General features: G+C 42.3%; 1 protein-coding gene across 2 annotated transcripts in view; it reads right to left on the bottom strand.

Annotated features, from left to right (window-relative positions):
- The window catches only part of LTBP1 (latent transforming growth factor beta binding protein 1), a 1022847-nt gene that overhangs the window by 44134 nt on the left and 952177 nt on the right, over nucleotides 1-26536 (bottom strand). For both annotated transcript variants that reach the window (XM_069234696.1, XM_069234697.1), the window contains 3 exons: nucleotides 23336-23464; nucleotides 22776-22916; nucleotides 7102-7272 (listed from right to left, as the gene is read on the bottom strand). In XM_069234696.1, coding sequence (XP_069090797.1) covers nucleotides 7102-7272; nucleotides 22776-22916; nucleotides 23336-23464 — 441 coding nt within the window. The remainder of the gene's footprint in view (nucleotides 1-7101; nucleotides 7273-22775; nucleotides 22917-23335; nucleotides 23465-26536) is intronic.

The raw sequence follows: 26536 nt of genomic DNA, 5'->3' as shown, positions 1-26536 counted from the left end.
TCTGCTCAGTGACACTCAGTCATCTGGTCTCCCGACTGATGATGCAAGCCAGCTTTCAAGCACACGTGATGAAAGTTGGCTTAGAGAAAACCTTTCAAGCAAGAGCCATCGTGAAAATGTATGAGGGATTCACTTTTAAGACGTGGCCTCATATACAAAAGCAATTTATGGACTGCTTAGCAGATGGCTTTAAAGTGGATGCAGACGGCTTCGCATCCTTCCTGATGTCTGGCAGCTTCTTCAGCAGGCGAGGAGAGCGGGAGGTGTGAGGGCTGCAAGTAGCAGGGGGGTAAGTCAGCTCAGTTGAACAGGATAGCATGCCCCTTGCTGTAGTTTCAGTCACAGATATTGTTTCCACTGCTGCAGCACTTGAGCTGCATGTTAAACATCCCTATCATGGAGTCCTGGAAATATGTTTCCGGGGTCGGCGCCAAATGCGGCTAAAGAGGCCGTTTCGGGCCCCACAACTCAAACATGCACCAGGGAACATCTGGCCCCGAGGTGTGAAAGCTTTCCTGCAAGCCCGGAGTACCTGCTTAGCTGCCTCCCACATATGGGCTCTTGATGTCATTCTGTCTGCAGAATAGGTTTGGGAAATGCTTAAAAGACCCCAGTTTCTGTGCAGAGCTCTTCTCGATAACAGCTCACTGACAAGCATGAAGCATATAAAAAAAGCCCTAAGTATCAGCACCCCGTTTGTTCTCAAGGAATGTAGGAACGGCATTAACATTCCCTGCTTGTCTAAACACGTCATATAATTCACTCGTCATCAATTTTCTGAATACGTTATTGGGGATCATGAAACAGAAATATGGGGTTCTTTGGGGAATACTTTCGCTATCTACTTGTGCCCTGGTTCGTGGGTAAACATACCTAATAAAATGCTCTGAGAGGGAGAATGACTGTAACAATCAGTTAGAGGATAACTCGGTGGATAAAGCGAGAGCTGTACTCTAGTAATGGGCCGTGCCGATGCTCACGCGCTGACACCCGCCACATATCAGCGAGGGCCCAGAGCTATTGTAACAAGTGTTTTAAACGTGCAGGCGCTGCCACACACTGAGGACTTGCAGTTCTTAATCGGAAGCAGAAAGTACCAGCACTCAATGCACGCTTGCAATACTTTTATGCCCTCATTAACTGGCCCAGTAATTTGTGTGATAAAAATCATACCTGATAAAATAGGCCACCTCTAAGTCAGAATCTATAGGGGCAATAAATACTATCAAACTATGAATTGTGAGGAATAATATTCAGATTTGGGTCTTTGCTGCCTCAAAATCCACATATTCTGGTAACTGTATCCGACACTTCTCAGCTATAGAGATCGCGAGATCTCAATCAGCTGGGTGCTCATTGTGGGCCACTGGGCCACAGTATGAGGGCTGTGGAGTCCTGTGCAATAACTTTAACACACGATAGATTCCAACACCAAAATGTCTGGATTTCATTGCATGCCATAAATATCACCCATTCCAAGTTATTCCCGAAAAATGGTGCATAAAATGTAGGTTTTGGTGCTTTTGCACCAAAATCCATATCTCTGTATTTTGCAGGCATATTTTTCTCTGACCTGACAACACTTATCCAGGGGATGCGATTTTTATCACACCGAGTAGTTACCTGAGCCCATAGTACACATAGGGGACACTTTACCTATTTGCACCATGGGGGACCTTTAAATAGGTGCGCTCTGAGCCACCAGGGGAATTGCGCCCTATTCCGCAAAATGCACTGCCCTCAGGACGCCTGTGATCTTGTGCTGCCCTGGGAACAGCATATTCAAGTGAAATAAGGATCAGCTGCTTCAAAATCACTCCATGTGTCACACTGCAGGTAGCTAACCACCTACACTGGGGATTAGAGATTCCTTTGCAGGCAGCTGCAGTGAGTGACTGCACTCACTTGCAAGGGGATGTCTGGGGGAATCCATGGGACCTTCTTTCCTCCATTCAGGGGGCTGCCATCAGGGGGTGCACTGACACTGACCTACTTTCTTTTTGTTGCACACTTTCAGTGTGCATTCAGACAGTTTCTTTGCCTTTGCGACTGTGTATAAGATTCTGTCATTTGCATGGGGTCACAACCCCATGCACATGAGGGAATGCCCTCTTGAGATACTATCAGTATTACAGAAAGGGCAGCACATGCATCTGCAGACCCTTGTGTAATACAAAGTGGCCTTGGGGGAGCACAAAGCATGCGCACAAGCCCGTTGCACCCCTAGGACACTTCCTGTAATTCGGCCCCTGTAAATCCCCACGATTTAAAATTCCAAAATGTGTGGAACAGAAGTTGTTGCACATATTGGAATAACAAGTAGCACTTGTAATGAGGGTCAGAATAAGAGAGGATTGGCACCTCTCAGTTGAAACCAGACTCTGGGATAGTGAGTAGCTATACAGAGTAACAACACCTACTCTACAGCCAGAAACATACAGTCTTTGTGTGCACCTGTGCGACACAGCACCCTGCACAACCTCAAAGAATGAGACTCACCCTCTAAGAGTGGTATCTTCTATAGCTCTGTTTTTCTTTTCAACCTGCAACCTTACTGCCACTGGTGCTTTTTATGCTATGTTATGTTAAATGTAGTTGAATTCCTTAAGCTGAAAAGTGTACCAGTAGGTGGCAGTAGATTACTGTGTTGTGTAGTGCAGGGAAACCTACAGCACTGGGAAAAAAACTATGGTTTAGTTTGTTTTTTACAGCTGTAATCAGGTAGATTCCAGTTACTCAAAAGTAAATGAGAATGTGAACCTAAAAAATTATCACCCCCACGTTTCTTAACCACATTGGCGACCCTCAGCGTTTTGTACAGGTGCAGCACCAAGCCTTGGCTAGCACTGTGCCTGGTGTGTTTGCACGCCAAATCTTTTCGCAGAGGTTGCCACCTGTGTGCCTGTCTAGTGAAGAGTTAGTTATGCTATGGTGAAGCTGCTCTGCTCCAGGTTTCGAAATGACAGCAGCAGGACTTTCAACTTGCTGACATGCATAAGTAAGAATGGTGTCAGAACTCACATATTCCACATCTTATCCACTTATACATTATCTTCAGTGACATAAGCCCCCTCTCCAGAGACCTGTCTGTCACCTGCATGTCACTAATTTCTAAACAGTACATATTTTGTTAGCAAAGAAAGCTAGTACTAGTCTGTCCAGTGAAATCTGTTCTGCAGGAAATGGAAGACTGTCTGGATTACCATCTATGAAAGCGAGAGAAGCTTGCTTTGCTACTGCCACATTAGTCCAGTTCTGTGGGAACGTAAGGATTGCACTGATGCTGCCTAGTTTGTGCCTGTCCTGTGATAGGAAACGCCTGTCCTGATGCTGTTTTGGCTGTACCCATCCTCTGACGTTGGAAGCTTCCACTGTTTTTGCCCAGGTTGTACCTGTCTCTGTCCAAGGTGTAACTATTCTACGAGGAGGGGTGTCCAATGTTGTTACCACATTTTATAAAAATACAAATGAGATACTGAATGCACTTGCATAACATGTCAAGGCCAATCAGAAGCATTTGCTGGACCAATGGCAAAAACTGGTTGAGGGGAGCCTGCCCCAGAGACCCTGGTTTCAACCACATCTTCCCAGCTCACTAAACTGTGTCATGATGGACAATTACTTTTCTCTCTGCTTTCTTTTCCATTAGCATCACATTTGAGAGCACCCTGAAATAATTCGGTTCAGAACGTGCACTGTACAAAAATCTTCTGTTATGTACTGTTTAATGAACAATGATTTTGCTTCTTCTATAATCGCAATTAAGGACTTGTACAGGTGGCACAAGACAAATGACTTTCCTTGTGTGTCACTAATTAAATTGTCATCAGGACAGAAGGGGGAAAATGTAATACCCATCCAGGCTCTAAATTGCACAATGCTTTTTCAGGAAAACAAGTTTCGATCCTGGCTCCCAAGGTTAACCAAACAGTGTGACACTACGCAATTACTTTTCTTCCCTGTTCCTCCGTTTCCATGATCATCACATCTCACAGCCCCTTCAAATAATTCAGTTCTTGATGCACACATGCTCTTGTGTGTGCCGTAAAAGACCATAATGTTGTCCCATCTATAAAAATAAAGACTCACACAGGAGAAACAAAACAACAGATGTGTCTCTTCAATCATTAATAAAACTGTCAAAGCAGCATGGCTGTGTTCAAGAATTCTAATAAAGGCCACTCAATGCGGAGGTCTAATCTAAGGTGCTAATGTGAAACAATTGAAAAGAAACTTTTTTGTAAAGGTTGATACCTCAGCTATAAAGTGGCAGTAAGTTATACTTGTAGTAGGGCAGAATATCCAGAATGAGCTAAGAGCTGCTCTCCTCAGCCTCCACGGTGCAGCTTTTCCAGACAGGATACAACAAAGATGGGGCTGCTCTGAAAGATGGGACCCATCCAACACTGCCTCACTGCAACTGCCCTATTGGCACTCGCAGTGAGGCATGAGATGCTTTGGTGTTCGGCACGCGATACGCGATACGCAGTCTCAAAGTCTGTGAAGTCCTGCTTCCTACACCCAGTCAGCAGCACTATGGTTTGACAGCGTGGACATGGCCTATTTCATAGGACAGGCTATGACTACAGCCCTGCAAAACACGATGCACTTGATGACAGCCTTACTAAAAACACATTGCAATGCCTCTTCAAGGGGTGTGGCCAGAGGAAATTTGTCCAATCGCCCCATGAACCCCTGTTTGAGACTGGTGAACATGTCCCATGAAGCAGGCATTGGTTCACTATATTTAATGTGAGATACTTTTATACCTAAGGAAGATGCCTGACTCCACAGGGGCAATATTTGAGTATCAAAACATGTTGTTGGAAAAGAGAAATAGGGTCTGTTGCTCGACTCTCTTATTTCAATCCTGTGGTAGGGAGACACCAGTAAACAACATTTTAGTTCACCGACACACAACTTAGTATACGTCTAACAGTTTAGCAAAGGCAGAACACACATGTTGAGATAGATGACAAAGCCACACAGGCAGCCCATAACTAAGACTTGCAACCAGTGTGAACAATAGTACTCTTGAACGCTTCCCAGTGCAAGATATGTAACCCACTAATGAAGACCACCTCACTAGGTAGTAGAGTGTTCATCATCCTATAAGAGTACATGAATGCATGGCAATTCCAAAAGAGGTTTGGCTGTTTCTTCCTGGTGTTTTGTACTTCTCATACATTTATGGAACAGTCTTTAACTCCTCTCATGCCCTCCTTCGTGAGTTAGCTGTATGTGTTGTACCTGTCCTGTATGTGTGAGAGAAGTGTGTTCTGTTTCTTCTGCTACTTCCTCTTGTCGTTATCTTTTTATTTCTTTATTTCTGTTATGGAAGCTTGCACTGTTGCACATGTTGTATCTTTATTGTGCTGTGAAGCTCAGTATGAACCTTTCTAGTACACATAAAAAATTATTCACATTGCCAATGTGCGAAGAGTTTACGTTTTGACTTACGCGTGAAAGAAGTACTTTTTTTAAAATATAGTTGGCAACTTTGTAAAATTTTAAAACATATCTAACAAGTGGCCAATTCTGGCATTGCGGGCTACAGAGCATTGTATGCTGGGGTTTTGAGCCCATTATGAAACTGTTAAAACCAAATCTACAAGCCTTATAATGAAATATGCTGTTTGTTGAAATAACACAGACAATCAGATGATGTATCATTTGTGTAGTGCCAAAGCGCAGAGTTATGGAATGCAAAATAAAATGTAGCTCCTCGCTGTCTACGTTTTTTCTTGCAGGCAGTCACTGATTAAACAGTGCAGTGGGTGAGAGGGCAGAGATCATCTTTAGGACGCAAATGCCAGCCTCTCGCTGCCAATGGACTAAAGTTAACACCCCTTGGAAAACCTGCAAAAGGTGTAATTTATCACAAGAATGTGAGAAGCAGCATTAAACGTATCTAGAGTCTGCAGAAATGAAAAATAATGCGCTAGGGCCCCTATTCTGCAACACTTTTTCAGCCTTGAACTTGGTACGATTTCGATGGTGCATTTACAACACTAGTATTAAGTGCTTGCGCTGAAGAAGTGCATTAAATGCTGCTGGTGCTGTCCCGATAGTGCTGCCAATGCTTAATCCTTAGATTACTGGGATGGGGGAAACATGAGCCCATTAAACTTTAAAGCGCTGTGATGACAGGATGCTTGGATGCAATTGTTGATCATCATTTTTCCCTGCATGCATTAGAATTAAGATTTCCTAATATGAATATGTTAAAAACATAAAGCACGCTGGTTCTGGGCTACATTATGCTCTCACTGTTCAACACCCTTGCTTTTCCAGGTAGAACCATCACATGCTGTTCTCCAAAATGTAGAGCCTACTATATACAGTGTATCAAAGAGGTGGTTTCTGACTCGTGGGTCAGAAATCACAGCTTTCTGTGCACTGGTGTGCGACTCCTACGCTACTGTGGGTCGTTTTGGGTAATTAGATTTGCTGAATGCGTAACTTGTCGCCATGCTGGTTGGCGGAAATTGCATAATATGCGAGCCATCTTGGGCCCTGACTGATGATCAAGTTTCCCATATGTTCCTCCGGGAGATGCGCTGCGTTGTGGAATATTCACATATTCCGATAATGTACCGTTCAGAGCAGATAGGGGTTTGTATGCCAGCCACTACCAGTTGCAGCCACTGCAAATAATGCAGCCGATTTTCAATTTATACTTTTGGGGAACACACACATCCCTTTTTACCACAGGAAATGTAATCCTCCATGGTGCTGTAACTGGTGTAGGTCTAATCCCGACAGCGTGAGTATATTGTCACATGCTAGTACTCACAAGGATAGTAAGACAAACTGATACATACATGTGCACACAAACATGATCAATGGCACGCACCCAACTTTTTACACAGGACCTGTGATCCTTGATGTTGCAGATACTAGTTTATGTCTAGTCCCCAGAGTCTGGTTGTATTGTCACACCCTACTAACCATAAGAATAGTAACACAGACATATGTGCACACACAAACACATGCACAAGGACAAACACACACACAAGTACTCAGCCTTCTACCACAGGAAATGTAACTAAAGAAATGTAGAAATTAAAAAATGAAAAAGCCCTCCCAGCAACCAATTACCTGAGTTTTTCATGGGGCAAAGAGCGCACTGCATCCCCCAGGCCTCACCATACAGGCAGCAGCACTCCGAGTAGCTGGTCTGTTTTCCAACCAGAGGCCGGCTGCATACAAAATCGTCACTTAGGTGTTGCCAACAGAGATCCTGGAAAACTTCGCTTTCCTCTGTTTGCTCTAAAGGAAGAGAAATGTTACAACCACTCAGTTACAGGCAGACATTCAGCTGAGTCCGCAAATCATTATTGATAGGGCGATTTATTAAAGTCCGATTCAATTAACTAAGAACTCCAAAATTTATGAAAACTAGGCCTAAACAAAAGCCACATTTAAAAAGAGCATTTCATTCTAAACTTTGCATGACCAATGTATGGGCTTGAACCACTAATGTTAACTAATTCCAGCATGCTTCAACTAAAGAGAAATGTTTCAATTTTAACCTTAGCATGGCCTCTGCATGACATTTAAGATTGTTTTTGTGCAGGAAGGTGAACAATCTTTTTCTCAATGCAGCCATCCTTGCACAATGGTGCAAGGGTTGCTGGGTTGACAATTGGCAGCAAATGCAGCGCCGACCTGGGAGAAACAAAGGGGTGCACTGTATTCTATTAAATACAGTGCATCCCTGCGTTGTGAAAATGATGATGCGCGACGCTGCCAAATTTGGCGCAGCACCCCGCACCATTACTTTCCCTTAAATCTGGCCCTTAGTATATTAAAAAAGGGATAGATCTTGGGACTTGCTTCATGCAATATTCTGTAATTTTAATATTAGTAAAGCTTGAGAACTATTGAGAAAAATAAATACATAAAAAAAAAAAAAAAAAAAGTAAAGGCCTAATTACGATCTCAGTGGCACTGCTGCCGAGCTCGCCAATAGGGTGGTGGCAAGGCTGCCGTCAAGCAGGAGGCCTCACCCCCATTGTATTATGATGTTTCCACTGGGATGACTGGCAGAAATGTTGTATTACAACTTTTTTGCCGGTCAGCCCACTGGAAATAGTGAGTGTGCAGAGTCCAATACCATCACACACAAGCACCCTCGGAATGCAGAGCAGACAGCGCTCATTCTGAGGGTGCTGGCATGGGACCCCTGCACTGCCTACGACCATGTTCCCCTGCAGCCCTAAGAACTGCCTATCCACCAACCTTTCCATGGCAGTGCACCCGCCATGGAAAGGCTAACGGAAACAGGAGTCGTTATCAGCTGACTATCACTCTGACCGCGGCCAACCCATTGGGATCCATGATCCTGGCAATGGCAGTGGTCTCCTGGCGGCCCGACCGCTAGGATCATAATCTGGCAGTTGGACCACAGTCTTTAAAACTAAAATCACCTTTCATTAAATAATAAATCTTTAAAACTAAAACCAACTCTCATTATTGGCTTCATATTATGAGTAATACAGAACATTTATTTCCTAACTCTTTTTAATTGAGAAATTGTAGCCTACTTATACCTATGTCCACTTCCAAGATTACATCTGGTGGCCAGAAGAGTATCTTAACTTAATTAGAACTCTCCACGTTCCACCAATATCTTTTGGCACTGTTTCATTTTCTAGTTATTGAACCAAGTTTGTCAAATTAAGGGTGCTGCTTTCGGACATGCTTTGGCCGTTCTGTTACTAAAAGAAGTAGGGGGGAGATGGATGGACAAATACGATGTGTTTATCTTAGGTCAACAAAAGGTTTAAAATATTGGGCAGTTCTGTGTTTCGTTGCATAATAAGATTTTATTTAATTTTAATGGTGACGCTAGTTTTCAAAGACAGTGAAATAATCTATGTTTAGGTTGTACAATGATACAGCAGGCAGAGAAACTAGAAGAACGGATGGGCCAAACTGCGTTCTCCCTTTATTTTTGATATGTCTATATATCTGTTTGAAATAATTTAGATAACCACATTCTTTCCAAACTACCCACAGCTTTTGCCCGCTTCTTGTGGAACTTCATGTTTTGTGGCTTTTAATGGAATATATATATATAAATCTCTATTTAGGCCGCGAGCCAGGAAACCATTCCAGATAAACTCTGCTTTCACAACTACTAAGCACACACACATTTTATTCTGCTTCTTTTTCACCCTCAGTTACTATCTACACTTTTGATTACACATATCACCCATTAACAAAAGACACATCCAAGAAAAGGACAAGCCTGCTATAATTCATCTGTCTATTGCCCTCTTCTAATGTAATTCTATTAACAAAAGGTCAAAGGCTAAGAAGATATAGTTTTCTGTTTTTTTAACCAGAATAAAAATAAAGCTGAATGTTTTCTTTGACAAACATTTGATTTGGACAGGACTGATATCTCGTTTGTCTAAGGCACCATGAACAAATTATAGATTAATTTATCTAATATTGTATTCTAGTCATTCAGTGTCAAGAAGCACCAACTTATTTACTTTGTATAGATTTTGAATATCGTTGCTTCACTTCAGTTTGAAATGCTTGCAGAGAGCGTAGTTCGGAGAGCACAACATTTTAACAAACTGTGAAAAGGTTTTATATTTGATAAGACCTTTACCGACAAAAGCAAAATACCGTCCTGCCAACAGACTAAGAGGGAGGGCCAATTAAGGTCTGGTGAGCAGCCTTCCTAGAAAACGTAGCCTGTGCTGTTGCTGCAGAAGAAACTATTCACCGGAAGTGCTTGTCAGTGCCATTGCTTTTTGTGCATGACTCAAAAATCAGCATCAGAAGCTGGGTTCTAAATACTACAAACACTCCCACACCATGAAGATGGCAGTCTTGTAACGGATGCCCAACAGTGAAAATGCTTCTGATGGTTGAGGCTGCAACCAGAAACGGTAAAGTAGTTCTTCCACCTCTATATAAGGAGGAGAAACCAAGAAGTGGGCTGAAGGGACATCTACCAATTTTTGTTGGATGACACATTACCGGCCACCTCTAAATTAAGTTGTAAATCCAGAGGCAAAACTTTTATAGAAACAACATAATAAACAGAGTTTATTATGTTGTTTCTGTAAAAGTGGGCAGGGCCACTGACATGATGTGGATGGAGGAGGAGTGCACACTCCCCCTCAGTGCGCAAGTATGATTGGCTGGCCATCTGGGGCCGGCGAAACACACATGCGCACAGGACTCTCTCCAGCCCAGCAACATGGTTGCCGGGCTGGAAAGAGCCTGCACAGGCTCCCAGTCTTCCTAGAAGCGCCCTGGCTCGGCACTCCCAGCTAATCCTGATGCTGCTTGGAGCCATAAAAATCTATGAGATTCCTTTGCACCATTTTTATCGGCATTTTTTAACAGCTGCTAAGTACAGGTGTTAGAAAGAGGCTCCCATTGTGTTCAATTGGCCTCTGGGCGGTTTGCAGGATTAGTGTCATCATTTTTGATGCTAGTCCTGCAAAGTGCCAGACTAGCATAAAAAAATTTTATGCTAGTCCCCCTGACTACCGCCGTGGTCCACCGTATTTTAAATACAGTGCACACATGTGGCGTTAGGCGGCGCTTAGTGGCGCAAGAAAAGGTGCACTGCACTAGGTGCAGCATCACTTTTCATGAACCTGGGCCCAAGCTTGTGTGTTATGAAGCATTTTCGCAGGCATACCCTCACACAGTGGGAAGCTCACCTGCCACTTTGTGACAGAAGGATGACCCCTTCAGAAAGGGGATCGCAAACGGTTCTCACGTTGGGAGCAGTTCCTGACTCCCTCCAAGCTTCTGGGGGCACACAGTCATCACTTCATAGGGTGGATGCAGAAAAACACTGCATTTGCATCAAGAGTTATCTTAGGTTGCTTGGCCAGTGAGCCGTCAGTCTGGGATCAAGAGGGGAGAAGGTACTGCCGGTCCAGTAACTGAAACCTTCCCATGATCCTTAGAGGAAGCCATACAACCCCCTTTTACATCCTCTCAGGCGTTATACTCTCTGGGAGGATGCAATACGTGGATCACCTCCTGAGCGTTCTTCATTTTTCTGCTCCCTTGGGTGACGAGTTGGCCATTGCATCCTCCATGGTAGGAATATGCATCAGGCAGTGAGGTATTTCCTTCTCACACATCCATGCAATAGAAGGGAACACCCCGCAAGGAGTACATATGCAATAAAAGACTTTCAAAACATTTGTGATTACAGAAGGGGCACACCGTTCCTTTTGCAATGCAAAGCAGCAGGCCCCACACCGACAAAATTCAATGCAATTACTAGTATTGTGGCACCACTATCCGGTGGAACACACTGTTTGTTGATGTATAACCACTAGATGTCGCACTGGAGTTTAAACAATAGCTTGTGATTGCGGATCACAAAAATCATTGTTATGCACAAACTGAGGCAGTCAAAAGGGACGTGTGAACTACCATCTCAGTGTTGACTATAAAAGTTGCACCATATTATCCTTTTCATTCACGCACTGACACCTCGGGGAAAAAAGGGAAAATGTTAGAAACATTGTTAAATGTGCTGATGCAGATTTCTGACTAAACTTGGGTAGAGTCCCAAGTTATCAAATGATCACTAGTCGCAGGGGATACACTCCCTCAGCTCATCCCTTGACATGAAGCAACATTCATAAAAACCCAGCTGCGGGCAGACACATTTTATGTGCTCTAAATGCACCTTATGTAGTACAACCATTTTACATTTCTGGCCAAGGGACCCACGTAATTCTCGACCACAGAATGATATCACTCCACCCATTCCATGATATTACTTTCATAAAAAGTCTGCCACTGTTTCTAAGAATGCAGGCATGCAAACTGAGACAACGAGAGAAGGCGTGTCTCTCTCGGTGCCTGACTTCCACAGCTCTCATGAAGTCCCATAGTGATATTTTAAAACACAGTGAATTTCACTTCTTTATTACAAAAGGTATTTTCAGTTCCAAACTGGCATTTACGGTGGCACGGCGCACTCGGTTAAGCAGTTGCCTTGTGCGTTAATTGGAGAGACAACTTTTGGGTAGCAGGTGGCGTGCCGAGCAAGCCCCCAGTGAAGACCAGTGTGGCGAGTTTTGCAGATGTGTTGGCCCAGCAGCAAGCGCCTCTTACACTCACAACCTTGTAACAGTTTGTAAAGGTCTCATAGGGCTCGGATTGCTCCTAGATGAAATACACTTTAATCTTTGGAAATCGTGCAGATCATTACTCTTAGACATTTGTTTACAGTAGGTGGCAAAAAGCAACAGGCTTGAATGCACTCCGAGTACATAGCACCGTGCTCTTTTTGCTTTCCTCAGTGCCCGGACTGAATGCAATGTATATGCCTAGAACTGGGCCAGGTGCTCACTTTAATTAATTTAAGGTAGAAGAACTCTCAGTCCATTTAGTCATACACCTAATGTGTGTGTAATCCATATCGGTTATTTTATTTATTTTATAGACTTGTTTTCTTCAATCTTCTTTTTTCAAATTATTTAATCAATTCTACCTTTACTAAATAATTACATTTCAACTCGAAGCAACCAGTTCAGTCAATCGGGTTTTTGCGAAGTGTTCACCCACACGTATGGCTCCACCACTTCAAAGATCATTACATATAAATCCTCCTCTTCATTCACTACTAAAAGTATATGGGAACTTTATTTTTCTACCATTCGACACTAACGTGAATTCACCTCTTCTGTGATTAGACAATGCAGGGTTTAAACAACATTTATCATTTCAATTCCGAGCATCCTTTATTTCCACATTTAAAGAGCGAAGCAACGACATGTTTTTCCTGACACTTTATGTGTGCGACTAATCAATTCTATAAATCATATTTGTCACCCACAGTCTACTAATATATCCATAATGAAATCATGAAGTCGCAATCAATATGTTTACACTTATTCCTATTGCCCCTACTACTGAAATTATCCATGTCAACCTAATTCCACGTCTCCATAGGGTGTTATTCATTTTAATACAGCAGCTTAAATCCTGTTGATCATTAATGCCCCTTGGAATTAATTTTTCTAGGAGTTATGTTCAATAAATCTCCCCTCTGTGCTTATTTTGCGCTGGAGTTTCACTGTTCTCGTCTGGGGAGGACCTGATCTGACAGTTCTTGATAGATTGCTCATAATGGGGCAGGGCCAAGGCCAATTCACCTAAGGCTAGACTCAGTGTAGAGTGGCTTAAAGTGCAAAAGGAACAATGGCTTGAAATGCATCCCAAGTAATTGCGATTGACTGAGAATAATTCAAGCTTCCCACCGATCACTGCTCTGTTTTTCTTATTACTCTTAGGCTGCGGACTGTAAGTTAATACAGCTCGAAGAGTTTGATGCCATACCATGGCACACATGGAAACTTCCTTGATGCACAGCTGATACAAGGCAAGCACAATATTCCATGCAAGCCACTCGCAATGTGCCAGCTATGAAATCTGGTCAATACATAGTCCTTGATCCCAGACAAATCTGGAGGCCGAAGATGGGTGATGAGGATGAAAAAGCCTACGGCTAAGTATAGCAAAGCCGCTTTAATGACAGGTATTCTTTACTTATACATCTAACTCTCGCCTATTACCAAGTAATTAGAAAATATTAAATGGCAAAGTAAATATGGGAGATAGAGCTAGAAATGTATCTTGTTGTCAGTAAATACCCAAGCAAACAAAAAGCTTGAACCCTCTCCTAGTATGGAATTATCATCTCACATACTGCCTGATGGCCAGACACGTAATCAGAAATTGTTAAAAAGAAGGCCTTACTTGAAGATGCAAAACAAAGGATTTTTGATCTGTCCAATTTGGCTACTTTACTTTATGTTCAATAAAATGAGAGTTTAGTAAACATATATTGTCTCTGCTGAATATGAACTGATTTCTTGTTTGACTACCTTCTTAACAGTAGTATGGTCTGATTCTTTTCGATCTGTTGCCATTTGATGCCATCACTGGAAAAGTTCTTAAAAGTTGACAGGATACTATATGACAGCTTCTTCTGATATGGCACAGCTGAATCTTGTTTTGTATAGTCGAAAATTCTCTTTTTTCTGTTTCCCCTTGGTCATGGCATGTGAATCAGGTCCTCTTGTTGTGGTTGGCCCTTCCCCTGGAGCATGGACCCAGTACTTGTGTCCTTCCACTGGACCTGTTTGTGGAGCTTGTTTTCTGTTGAAGGTCTGCATATGAGTGCTTGAGTTTTCAGGCCATCTCTCATATCCCCATCCATGTTGATTCCTTTCCCTCCCACACCCGTGCCCCTGTCCGTTTCTTCTTTCCACCACCCACCCTGTCCCAGTTTCATCTCTCCTCTACCCCTCCTCACCCCTGTTTATTGTCCCTAACCCCCTCATCCCTGTTCGTTTATCTCCCCATCCAACAGCCTGTCTGTTCTTTCACCCTATAACCCACCGCACATGTCCGTTTCTCTTCGCCTGTTTCTTCTCCACATTCATTTACTTCTTCTCCCCAGGCGCCCTTCCCCCTATCACCACCCCGCCGGCCCTCCCATTCATGCAACCGAGTAAGCAGCAGATGCACTGTGTACTCTTGTGCAGGTGATGATGGGTTCACTGTACAAATCCTGCACCGTGCAGTTGGTGTGGCTAGAAATTTCTCAGCATGCGCACACAGACCTGCTGCTCCTAATTAGGCATTGATTTCTGTTTTCTACAGCTTTTTGATTAGAAATGCGTACACGCTGTCCCTGATGAGATTTAATACTCAGTGCACGTCTGTGACAACCAGTACCCTGCAGCTCATGAAGACCAGATTACTCGACGGGTCTTAGTTTCACAACGCAAAGCATATTTTTCATTGCCCTTCCACCTCCTCTCTGTAATTGGATATTGGTGGCCACAGAAAAGCCCTTTTACTTGAGATAATTGCTTATAACGCAGATAGAAACACAAGCCAACACAGAGAGGATTATATAAATTAAGTCCCTCTAAACAGCAATCAGAGGATTTTAAGATTGGTTTCTCATATTAGGGATATACAAATCGTGCTTGCTACATCCGTCCTTGTAATACAAATTTAAATAACCCACTGCTAAAACTAAATACCAGAAGTTACTGTTACTCATCTTGGTGGTGCACATTTTATCGACCTCAAAAGGAAAAGGTCCAAGTGGACCACATTGAAACTGGTACCAGGCAACCTTTATGCCACTCCACTCTACGACACTGCACTCTATGCCACTCTACTCTACACCAGTGAACTCTACTCTATGCAACTCCACTTCACGGGATGCCACACCTCTCCACTCCATACAATGCCACTCTTCACAACTCCACTCCACACAATGCCACTTTATGCCACTCCACTCTACGCCACTTCACTCTATGTCACTTCACCCTAGCCACTGTACTCTACGCTACACTTAGCCACTCCACTCAACTGCACTCTATGCCTTGCCACGCCACTCTAATGCACTCCACTCCACCCTACACCAGTGCAAGTTGTTGCACTTTATGCCACTTAAGTCAACCGCCATTCCAATCTACACAACTCCACTCCACTCTACACCAGTCTACTGTACTCAATTCTACTCTATGCCATTCACCTCTAGGCCGCTCTTCACCAGACCACTAACTTTTATCCATGCTGAAAAGCCACCAACAAAGCCAATACTCGTTCCTTCACAGTCCTAGCATAGTCTGTAGTTTCACACACAGTTTCTCTCTGTCTCCAGTTTCTTTTTTTTTAACATCCATCTTAGTCTAGTGAGATTCCTGAATGCCTCTTACATGCTCTGACCCTATGTATTTATGCAGACGATGCTCGAATTAATCTACAACTTGTTAAAAAGGAAAAAATCTAATTCCTCTCAACCTGTAGATTACTTGCCAACCCTCCATTTTTTAATGATTGCAAAAATTGCACACAAACAAAAGAGAGGTTGTGCCACTTGGCAAGAGAGAGGACATATCGACCAGCAAAGTCCCACTAACAATCCAGCAGTCAAAATATTTGGATAACTAATAATCAACTTGTTTTTCTAAGGTAATTCACTGAATTGATTGACATTTTTGGATCTCAAACTAAAGGAGGAAATGACCACCACTGCACAAACAGAAACTTCAGTAAACTCAATTCTGAAAGCATGGGGAGCTGCTCCGTGCCAGAAGCAATTCTAAAAGTGGTAAAGTATTCTTGAAGGAAAGTGATCATGTCTAGATTCAAAGTGAGAGGTTAACATGAGAACTTATGAAGGGAGATGGCAAGCAAAACAAAACAAGTTAAGAGAAATGATTTACAGATGAAGACAACGTTTTAAAAATCTTGTCTTGATGAAAAAGACGATAACTTGAGTAGGTTAACCATGTAACTTAAAATCAAAACCAGTAAATATATAAAAAATACCTAAAGCACTGGCCTTTATTAAGTGATTTAGATATTGTAAATATTCCTTAAATGAATTACTGACTATTGGGGATGTAGTCAGCAAAAGCTATTTGGAGTGTTCAAATAGTCAGCAGACCATTCGGATACCGCAGTCACCAAAATGCTTCTGTTGATGTGGACACTGCAAGGAGGCATGCAACTATGCCACATATACAATCAGAGAATTTGACAATCAAGAGACTTCCAAAAAATGTAAGACTACATCTTTCCTAAACTGGTTCTCAACAATTGTAATTCATGGGATGATTTACACATTTGATAAATTGTTGAAAAGGAACCCCATACTCTGTTTTAAAGTGAGGGTTTGAGAACATCTCATGGTATTGAAAAAACTGATTCCGTTGGGAATTTTAAGAAAAGGAATTTTGACAGCTGGAAGCCAAATGGATTTACAGACTTGTCTCACAGTTTCCAAGAGGGATGAACTCTGAATTTGAATTGAATGCATTTCTATGACACGGAGGCATATGTGAATAAATCACAGTGGTCTATTAACTAGTGACAGTTAATATAAAAGTGCTTACTATAATTACCACTGGATCGAGACCCCAAAACACTTCTTCTAAGTGTCTGTGTAAATAACAACTGATGACAAAAACATCTAAAATATGGTTATCACACAGTTAAACAAAAACAAACATCGATTGCTTCTAACAATAAAACAAGCAATTTGGTTTATTACTTTAGAGCACTTATTCACTACTCTCCTCACGTTTTCAAAATCAGGAAAGATAAAAATGCACTATCTGCCCCAGAAGCTTCTCTAGAGTAGAGGATATAGTCCTTCCAGCGCTTCAGAGCTTTAAGTTGCCTCATGAAAATACACAAATTGCTCAAACTGCAATGGGGAGTTGAAGACAGTCACTGATGTCAACTAATATGTTTTGACATAGGCCTAAAGATTTCGTAATTTATAAATGCACCTCTAAATTATAAATATATGTTCAATTGAGGCTGCAAGAAACATGTTGCTTAGGACTGTTTGGCAAAACGACAAACCCGAACTGTCTGAAGAATCAAAGTATAATTTCTTGCAGATGGCAGGTATAGTAGTATCATAAAAAAGAGTTAGGCCTATTGGATATCTCAGTCTGATGGACAACTTAATTCCTTTAATGCCACCTATAAATGTAGCAAGAACAGATGAAGGACAGAATGCTGAACAATGCAAACATCCACCCCCAGTCACAAAGATCTGGGTTCAATCCATCGTTTTTTTGCTCACCACGCCACCCCAGTTTGGACCTAGCCATATGCAAAACTGTCTTGACCCTGTTCCTCAGCTAGCCTGGCTGAAGAGTGGTGATACCCTGAAACCGGTCCCAGGATGCTTTTTTCTGGTCCAGAGAGGACCTGGCCTGGCATTTTGGGCTGGACAGTTCCCATAGGGAAGAGGATCAAGCCTGATTTGCATATGGCTGGGTCCAAACTGGAATGGCATGCTGAACAAAAAAACTGATGGATTAAACCCAGATCTGTGACTGGGGATGAATGTTTGATTTGGTCTACATTCCGTCCATCAACTGTTCTTTTTGCATTTGTCACCCCAAGTGGGAAGGGTATGCCCAGACGTGCATCCCGTGCTCACTATGCCTCCAGATTTAAGCTAGCCTGGCTGAAAAGGGGTAACATACCGAAGCTGGTCCCAGAATGCTTGTTTCTGGTCCAGGGACGACCTGGCTTGGAAGTTCAGGCTGGAATCTTCCCATGGGGAACAGTTAAGATTGATGTATGTTTGGCCTGGTCTAAACTGGAATGGTATGGTGAGCAAAACAAATGATGGATTAAACCCAGATCTGTGACTGGGGGTGAATGTCTGTCCATCAACTGTTCTTTTTGCAACAATGTAAATGACAGTGTGAAGGGAAGGTAGAACGAGTCTGGGTTAAAAGCAACGGGTCCAATACATAAAATGTTTTCTGTGATTAGTAATTAGCATGATTAGTACTTAACTCTATGCTTAGGCCGGAGACACACCTAAATATCCTAAAGTGATTTACAAAGCTTGTTCTGAGATCAGGTGTATCTTACTCCAGTGTGATTTTCAAATGTTTTTCCTGGAGTAAGAATTGGTTACATTTGGTTTTCATGTCTAAGCTTGATTCAACTTGGCTTACTCCTACAACCTACTCACTGAAAATGCTTTGTGAAACAGGCTTGAATTTATCCAGTAATAATCACCTCTAATATGGTGTAAGACACAACAACTCACAGAAAAAGATTTGTGAATATGGCCCTCTGTGCAATTTGTTCACAAAACTTTGGTAGAAGAGCATTAGAAATGAATACTGTTAATTTCAGCAACATGCTGATGGCAAATATCATTCTCTTTGTACTTCATTTGTGGTTGAAGTAATATCCCTACTAGGACTATCCAAGAACAACTTTACATTAAAACATGAAGAACAAACAAAATATAAACTTCTGACTGATTACATAATTCATGGGCGGTAAAAATAAAAGTATTATAAAATTATCTTAGTAAAGACTCTGTACATGATAAGAATTATGCCAAAATCTATTACAAATTAAATAATGAATCAGAAGAGCTGGAGGACAACTGCATAATGCAGCATGAACTCTGTACAAAAATAAAAAAAGCTACAATAAAGAACAAAACCAGGAAACGAATAGATCCTACTCGGGGATATATTTGAGCTATACATTATTGGATAATGGTCTTAATTTCCTAATTAGTTTCCTGAAAGATGATTTTCATAGAGTCTACACCCAGTAGAGCAGATCTTGACTTGCATACTGGCAATAATGCCACAACACAGTCAAAAGGCCAAAACACACAGTTATTGGGCAAGGAAAGATTCAAAACCACTACTGGAAACTAAGCTGTACTGGGAACTCAACTATCAACACTTTTGTGTTGAGAAGTGGAAAGACACTGTTAGAAAAAACAGAAGGGACATTTGATAAAGTGCTCAGTACTAGGAACTAAACACAGAAGACACCAAACATACATTGTTTCTTGCTTCTTATAGTTGCCTTTGCGGTGAAGGAAATTGAGAACTTTGAGGGATCTACTCAAAGGTTAATCAACATCACAACTAGCCAACACAAAAATGGGCAGGCACACAAGATTTTATTGGCCACGTTTTGATGAACCTTGTTGTGGGATCTACCAAAGGGCTTGTAAACCACAAGGTGACACAGACCTAACTGACTTGGGGATTGCAGTGCACCTCTCTGCTACTATGTAGACCATCACAAGTCTAATGTTAGTCTGTATTATAAGGTGTATTGCCTTTCGACCCACTTACTTCGTTTTGCTGTGGTTTCTGTTACTCACATACATTTGGAAGGTCTCTCTTCTTAAAAATCAACACTACAATCAAGATTGTGGGATGTTCTGGTCCTCTTAGTGCACTTGAATTTATTAGCCACATATCACACCCACTCCATGGTCCCTCTTACTCATGTCTAAATTCTACAGTCACAGACACCATCTATGTTCATTGATATAAATATGGTGCAGAAAAGGCAAAGTGCTATGAAAAGGCTGTGTCTGAACCAGATGGCACAAGACTCAGAGAGGTCAGAAATAAAGAACTGACTGGCCTATAGCAGAATACAAAATTCAGGTAAGCTGTATGTATCTTGGCCTTTTGCTATAAGTTATGTTATTTGCATTTGTAACAGAAGTATCTCACCCGAAACGGTATCCTGGCGCAGAACAGAACATTATTGCCAGAGGGTTCAAAATGAAGCCAACACATCCAGGCTTTAAATTTCGTCCTAAATTTTGAGGGTCCAGCAGAATTAATTAAGAGAGAATGTTTATTCCAAGCATTGGGAGCGAGGTAGGAGTGTTCTCCTGCTCTATCACATAAGATGCAAGGCTGGTGAGCAAGCAGGTGAGATGCAGAGCAAAGTTGTCTGGTTGGTACATAGAAGTGTATGCGACTGCTAAGGTAAGAAACGTCAAGGTATTTCATAGGTATGAATAAGAAACTTGTGAAGGGAACGCTTATGGATCAGCAGTGAATGTTGACTATGCTAGTCTGCAGTCATGGTGGTATCAGGAGGCAGGCTAAGAACAAGTCTGCAGCTGCACTCTGGACCACTTGGAGTCTCTTGATGAGGCGAGCCAAAATGCCAACATACAGAGCATGTCCATAGCCAAGTCTACTGGTAATGAGAGCTTGGGTCAACATTTTTATGTATTCAGGGGCAGCCATTTAAACATTCTTCTGAGCACTTTGTGAGTGTTAAAGCAAAAAGTAGACATGGCAGTAACTTAGTCTGCCAGAGAAATCTGATAATCAGCAACAAAGCCCAGGTTTTGGGCAGCTAGAGAGGGCTTACTGTGAGTGCCAAAGATGATGGGCCACCAAGAAGTAATCCAGAGAGGGTGGCACTTCCAAATAGTTCGGTTTTCTCACCATGTAGTTTTAGGCATGTAGGCCCTCATTACAACCCTGGCGGATGTTAACTTGGCAGTAGCACCGCCAACAGGCTGACGGTAACTACCGCCAAATTATGACATTGGCGGTTTGGTTCATGCCCCCGCATTCATACACATACTCACACACCCCCTCTATACACACACACAGTCACACCCCCATTCACGCACACACCACACAACACCCTCCCACCCCCCTCCCCTATTGGGCGATCACCTTACCTGTCTCGGTGGTCATCCGGGAAGGAACGGGTTCCATGGGGCCTGCTCCGCCACCAGGACCCGGTCACCACAACACCGCCACGCCGAATATTGTTACGTAATTCGGTGGGCGGTGTTGTGATGACGTGGCGGTGACGGTTGAGCAACCTCCACTGCACCGCCGACTGCCAGTATGGCTGCTGGCGGCTCTCCGCCCCAATTATGGCGGAGAGTCGCCAGCAGTCATAATATGGTGGTCGGAAGACCACCAACACTGGGGGTCTTCGGTCTGGCGGGACTTCAGCGTTTTTTTTAGAAGACCGCCGAAGTCATAATGAGGGCCGTAGTTTTTAGGCAATTACAGCACTGCAAGCATACAGCACATAAAAGTAGTCTGAGTAATGGCTGTATCTTCTGAAAGAGAGAGGGTTAGCCTAGGGTAATGGATGTAAGAGACAGTATTAAAACCAACAGATCTAATCATTGATGCCAGTGGTGTCCTATAAAAATGAAACAATGTAAGGTTCAGGGAAGATCCATGGGACACCACTCACACAAGATTGGGTCAGATCAGCATCAGATTCAAACAATGGGAGACCAACTGATTGATTCCAAAGAAAGTGGAAAAAACGAAATCATTGAAAAGCAGACTGACAATTGTGTCAAAAGGTGCCTTAGTAAAATGACATGCAATACTGTGACAAATACCACCAAAAGATGTAAAAGGATAAGTGCACCAGTGGCACCCATATCGACGATAGTAAGATGTTGCCCGGGATGAGAGCAGTTTTCATGTCATGATTGGCGCTTAAGCCAGATACTGAGAAATGGAGCAGAAAGATACACTCAAGGTACCTGGTTATTTGCTGTTTAACTAGTTTTGAGGCATTAGGAAGAAAAAAGTATGTAGTTTTACAAGATGACACGTTCAACAGAAGGTTTTTTAAGCAGCGACAGGACCATGTCATTTTTCCATTTAATGGGATAAATGCGTAGTCAACAGTAAGAGATTAAAAAGGGTGATTTGTGTGGGGCCAAAGAGTTCATGATTGAGAGAAAAATTGTAGGGCCAGATTTAAGAAAAGTTTCTCGTGCCTCTTTGCCTCCCTGTAATGCCACAATCTCTTAGACTTCTTTGCGCATTTTTTCAGCCCCCCCCCCAACACCTAACAGGGGAATGCTTCCTTTGGATATATTATACCTAGCGCAGGCATAATGTAGTGTAAAGGGTTACAAAGTGGCCGCTAACAAATATAACAACAGACATTGTTTATGGTCATGGTTAGAAAACAAATCACATCAATGACAAAATACATCACTCCTTAAAACAACATGATTCAGTGAGACCACAATTAGGGTTGACATTGCTTAACTTGTGCAAGCTGATAGAGGTGCTGTTTACCACCACTAATTTTAGGGGGGTGGTGTCCTAATTTTTCATTAGACTTTGATTCAGAGCCATTGAGACAAATGCAGAAAACATGCAGGGAAAGGAAAAAGAGAAAACAATGGGACGGGGGTGGAGGAAGAAAACAGGAATTATAAAGAACCTTCAAGAGGGAGACAGATTCAAGAAATGTAGGATAGCGTAGCATGGTGGAAGGAAGAAAGAGGTGAAATCAACCAGGCAGCTTTGGTATTCTTCAATCCCAGCATTCAGCACTTATGGTGGCCGACTTCTAAGACATACTTTGAGCTTCAGCACTTTTTTAAAATAAATTAATAACTGCTCCCATTTCATAGACCATGTACATACCGCTTGACTCAACCGGCCTGACACATCTTTTCCCAGTGATATCCAAAACCATTGGACGTGTACAGAAACAATTGTAGGATCCATCCGTATTGATGCACTGCCCATCGATACAGCTAATCGGGTCCTGACACTCATCAGTATCTTTAAGATAATAAAACACACCATGAAGAGATAAATGCTTGACCTGCTACTTCAATCACATCACTCCAAACCCAAACCCAGGGGCAGTCATTCTCATTTACTCAGCATCTGTACTCATAAATCTGTACTCATAAATGAAAAAGGTAACTGTCCAAAATCAGCTGCCCCATTCTGTGTTGCAAGCAGTAATATCAAAGTCCTACGAAACAAAACAATAATGTTAACCTAGCAGTTCTCTCAACAATGCCATTAAAAATTAATTATACTTTTATAGGCTCCAGGCACCTCTTAATTGCAATATATGCAACGGATAATACTATTTTACAGATTTCCCTTCACCAGAGAAAAGGGACCCCCATCCTGGCTCTTACTAGCCGCACCTCCAAATGTGCATCAGACATGTTAGCCCGAGAACTTACCAAAACATTGGAGCTTCACAGGATCATAGTAGGTGCCTTGCTTGCAGTAGCACTCGTAACCAGGCTGAGTATTTAGGCAGAAACCATTTTTACAGATTTCTTGTCCAAACAACATGCATTCATCTGCATCTGCAGTCAAGAGATCACAAAAGAATAAGTAGGTTAATATTTATATGTAGGTAAATAATTGTAAACTGGTTAGTTTTTTATCTGTTTCAGAGTCTTAGTGGCAAACAACTCTACTATTCATTGGTGATTACAGAATATTACACAATTAGGGGTGAAGTGTTTTGGCACAAAAATGAATGCTGCCTGGTGTTGTGATCAGTGGGCACCTTCGAAGGAAGAGTCGCATTATAGAGCATGCATGTTTCAGATATGTTCAAGATATAAAGTATAGGAAGATGCTGAAGTTAGTCGATCAGCAGATATGATATGCCATTACAGATTGTGCACTGCACAAATGACAAATAACAAAAAGTTAAAAAGCACTGGCAAAGCCACTGGGTCTGGCTTGGAAAAGCTTATGCATTTTTTAAAACGTTTTTTTATTGGGTGCACAGGTCATAGAGATAAAAAGGAAACATGCTGCTGCCTAACATTGCAGTCATATGGTTGCAACAAAGATTTTCTATTAAACAAATCAATAATTTCACATAATTTTAGTAGAACAGAATGGATGCTTCCTAAAGGGATGATCACTTTCTACAGGTATAGGAGCCCTTTTTCATTTTTAATCATAGGAAGTATGAAAACATGGTTGAAGCGTACACAAATGACTACAAATAAATTAAGGATATGATAAGATGGAAAAAAGCTCTGGCAAAGTAAAGTTTTGGTCTACCCGACCTACTGAAATGTTCTTCTTTTTAGGTGAATGTGATCAGGCACAGTGCTGTCACTCACTGTGCGAGTGGGCGACCTGTCAGCCCATGATGTGTGCTGTGGCATACGGAAGCAGAATGTAAATGACAGTTGAACACATCACTGGATGAAGAAAGTCCCCTCTATGTATGTGTGTATATATGAGCGTTTTTATTTATAAAGTTTTGAATTCCATGAGTTTGGTGAGACAGCGTATGCAATCTGTAGTCCAAACATAAACATTCAAGTTCCCCTGCTCTGCATTGAGGTTTTGTGTGTCTCTGTGCATAGAAGGTAGTGGATGGCAGACAACTGAAAGATTCAGTCTGTCTTTAGTGGCCCTTCTGTGGAAACGTGTGGAATTCCTCTTTTGGCTTAGCACAGACGTTTCTTTTAAACTGCAGTAGGATAGAAAGACCAGACCATGAAACAAGAGTCTTCCAGAAAAAAACATAAGGCCGATCTTCCAAATGTAAAGGCCCTTTGCATGAAGATGGACATCAACTGATCTAAAAGCATAACTGTATTCAACAGTTCCAACCGTTCACCTACTGAACTTTCTTTGTAGGAGGACCTTTGGAGACAAAGTGAGAGACAGGTAACATTAAGAGTTATCCCTCCTGAGATGGGAGGGACGAGTTCTATCAATTGGTCATGCTTACCCTTGACGTTATATAAAGTGCAAAGCACATGGGATTCCTGGAAATCTCGCTAAGGTAACATGTTGGTGTCAAAAGCAGCTTCAAAGCTACAAGAGTTATCTCCCTCCAAGGGCCCCCCTCTAGGCATCAAATAAAAGAGTGCACTTACCGTGCTGAACTGATGAGGCTTGGCTCATATAGATGTTTGACCTCTCCTCTTCTGAGCTTACCAAAGCGACAGCCCAGATCACTGTCAATGGGTCCCCTTATGCTTTCCTACTCTAGGGGTGACCATCACCTCAGGGTAAGATTGGCAACCAGAAATCTATAATTGAGTACCTAACAGAAATGTTCCTCTAGTTCTGAAAGATGCTATATGGTCACCAGGCCAACTAATGCCCAGATCCAATTGGTGTCAAGCAGCCAGACCATCTTTCCTGTTCCTGTCCAGACCTTGGTGCAGTATGGTATTTCCTTGGTCATCCATAAAAAGAGGGACATCGTTCATTAGATGGCCCATCCAGAGAGCTACTTTTCTGTCGTAATGTTTTTATCCTAGTAAATCAAAGTCACAATGACACCAGAGGACATGTGTATTCCTTATCTTACAATCAGCCAAAACCATATCTCCACCAGCCCTGCCCTTGTTGCAGAGGAAAGAAGACTGTATCTGCATACACACGCAACCACCCCATCCCTAACAGCTTCTGCACAGATAGAGTATACAGTAAGACTAGAGCTGCTCCAGAGGGAATCTGTATTGAATCAACTCTCAAGTGAGGCAGCCCCTCGGTCATTGTTACACCTCAAGCGGGCATCCCTTACACTGTGTTATTGTTGTCCATGATGGATGGTGCATGAAATGTGCAATTGGCACTCTTGGTACACATCACCTTTCTTGGTGTACAAGTGCTATAGTTTGCACTTTCATTGCACATGCATAGTCTGATGTATTGTCTCTATTTTTGCACCCGTCTACCAAGTATGTATTTAACAGATGGCATGGCTATTGGATGCCTTGCGACTGTGTCTGTGTGTGGCAAGGTCTCTGGTGTGTCTTACTGTCACATTGGTCCTGTGGCACATACTTAAGGCATGCAGGGACATATGTCATCTTTCTCTGACTAACTGTTGAGGTATTTATTCCACATCCTGTGCATGTGGGTGGGAACTTGCTCAGTGTTGCTTGATCCAGGACGTGCCTATTTGGTCTATGTGTCTCCATCTCTTGCTCTCCCAAGGTTTCTACTGTTGTGCCCTTTGCTCATGACAGTGTCCTGTTTCCACAAGTTATTTTCGAGCACTAGATAGGAATGGGTTGGAGGGAAGTGAATAGCTGAGATATGTGAGAGAGAGGACTCAGCCTTAATATGAGCTGTGACTGAGGTCCCACAACACACAAAATATATGGCTCACAATGACAAAATGGCTTCTATGGGGAATCCCCCACTCACGATTGGTAGCTTGGCACCAGCAACAAGACATTTGTTGGAGAAAATGCTTAACGTACATGTTCAGCAACTAGCCAAAACAAAAATACATTTAATAAATAAAAAGGTCCAATACAAGGGAGATAAAATGACGTTATAAGCTAAGAAATATGTTACAAAAATAAAGGAAATTGGAAAAATGGTTCAAATGTAAATAGAACCCAAAAGGTGGCACAGAGAAAATAATTGGAAAAAGTATTACCTTT

Source organism: Pleurodeles waltl, chromosome 5 (genome assembly GCF_031143425.1).
Source record: "Pleurodeles waltl isolate 20211129_DDA chromosome 5, aPleWal1.hap1.20221129, whole genome shotgun sequence".
Lineage (NCBI taxonomy): Eukaryota > Metazoa > Chordata > Amphibia > Caudata > Salamandridae > Pleurodeles > Pleurodeles waltl.
Note: the sequence above shows the minus strand (reverse complement) of the source record. Positions and strands in the feature narration are given on the sequence as shown.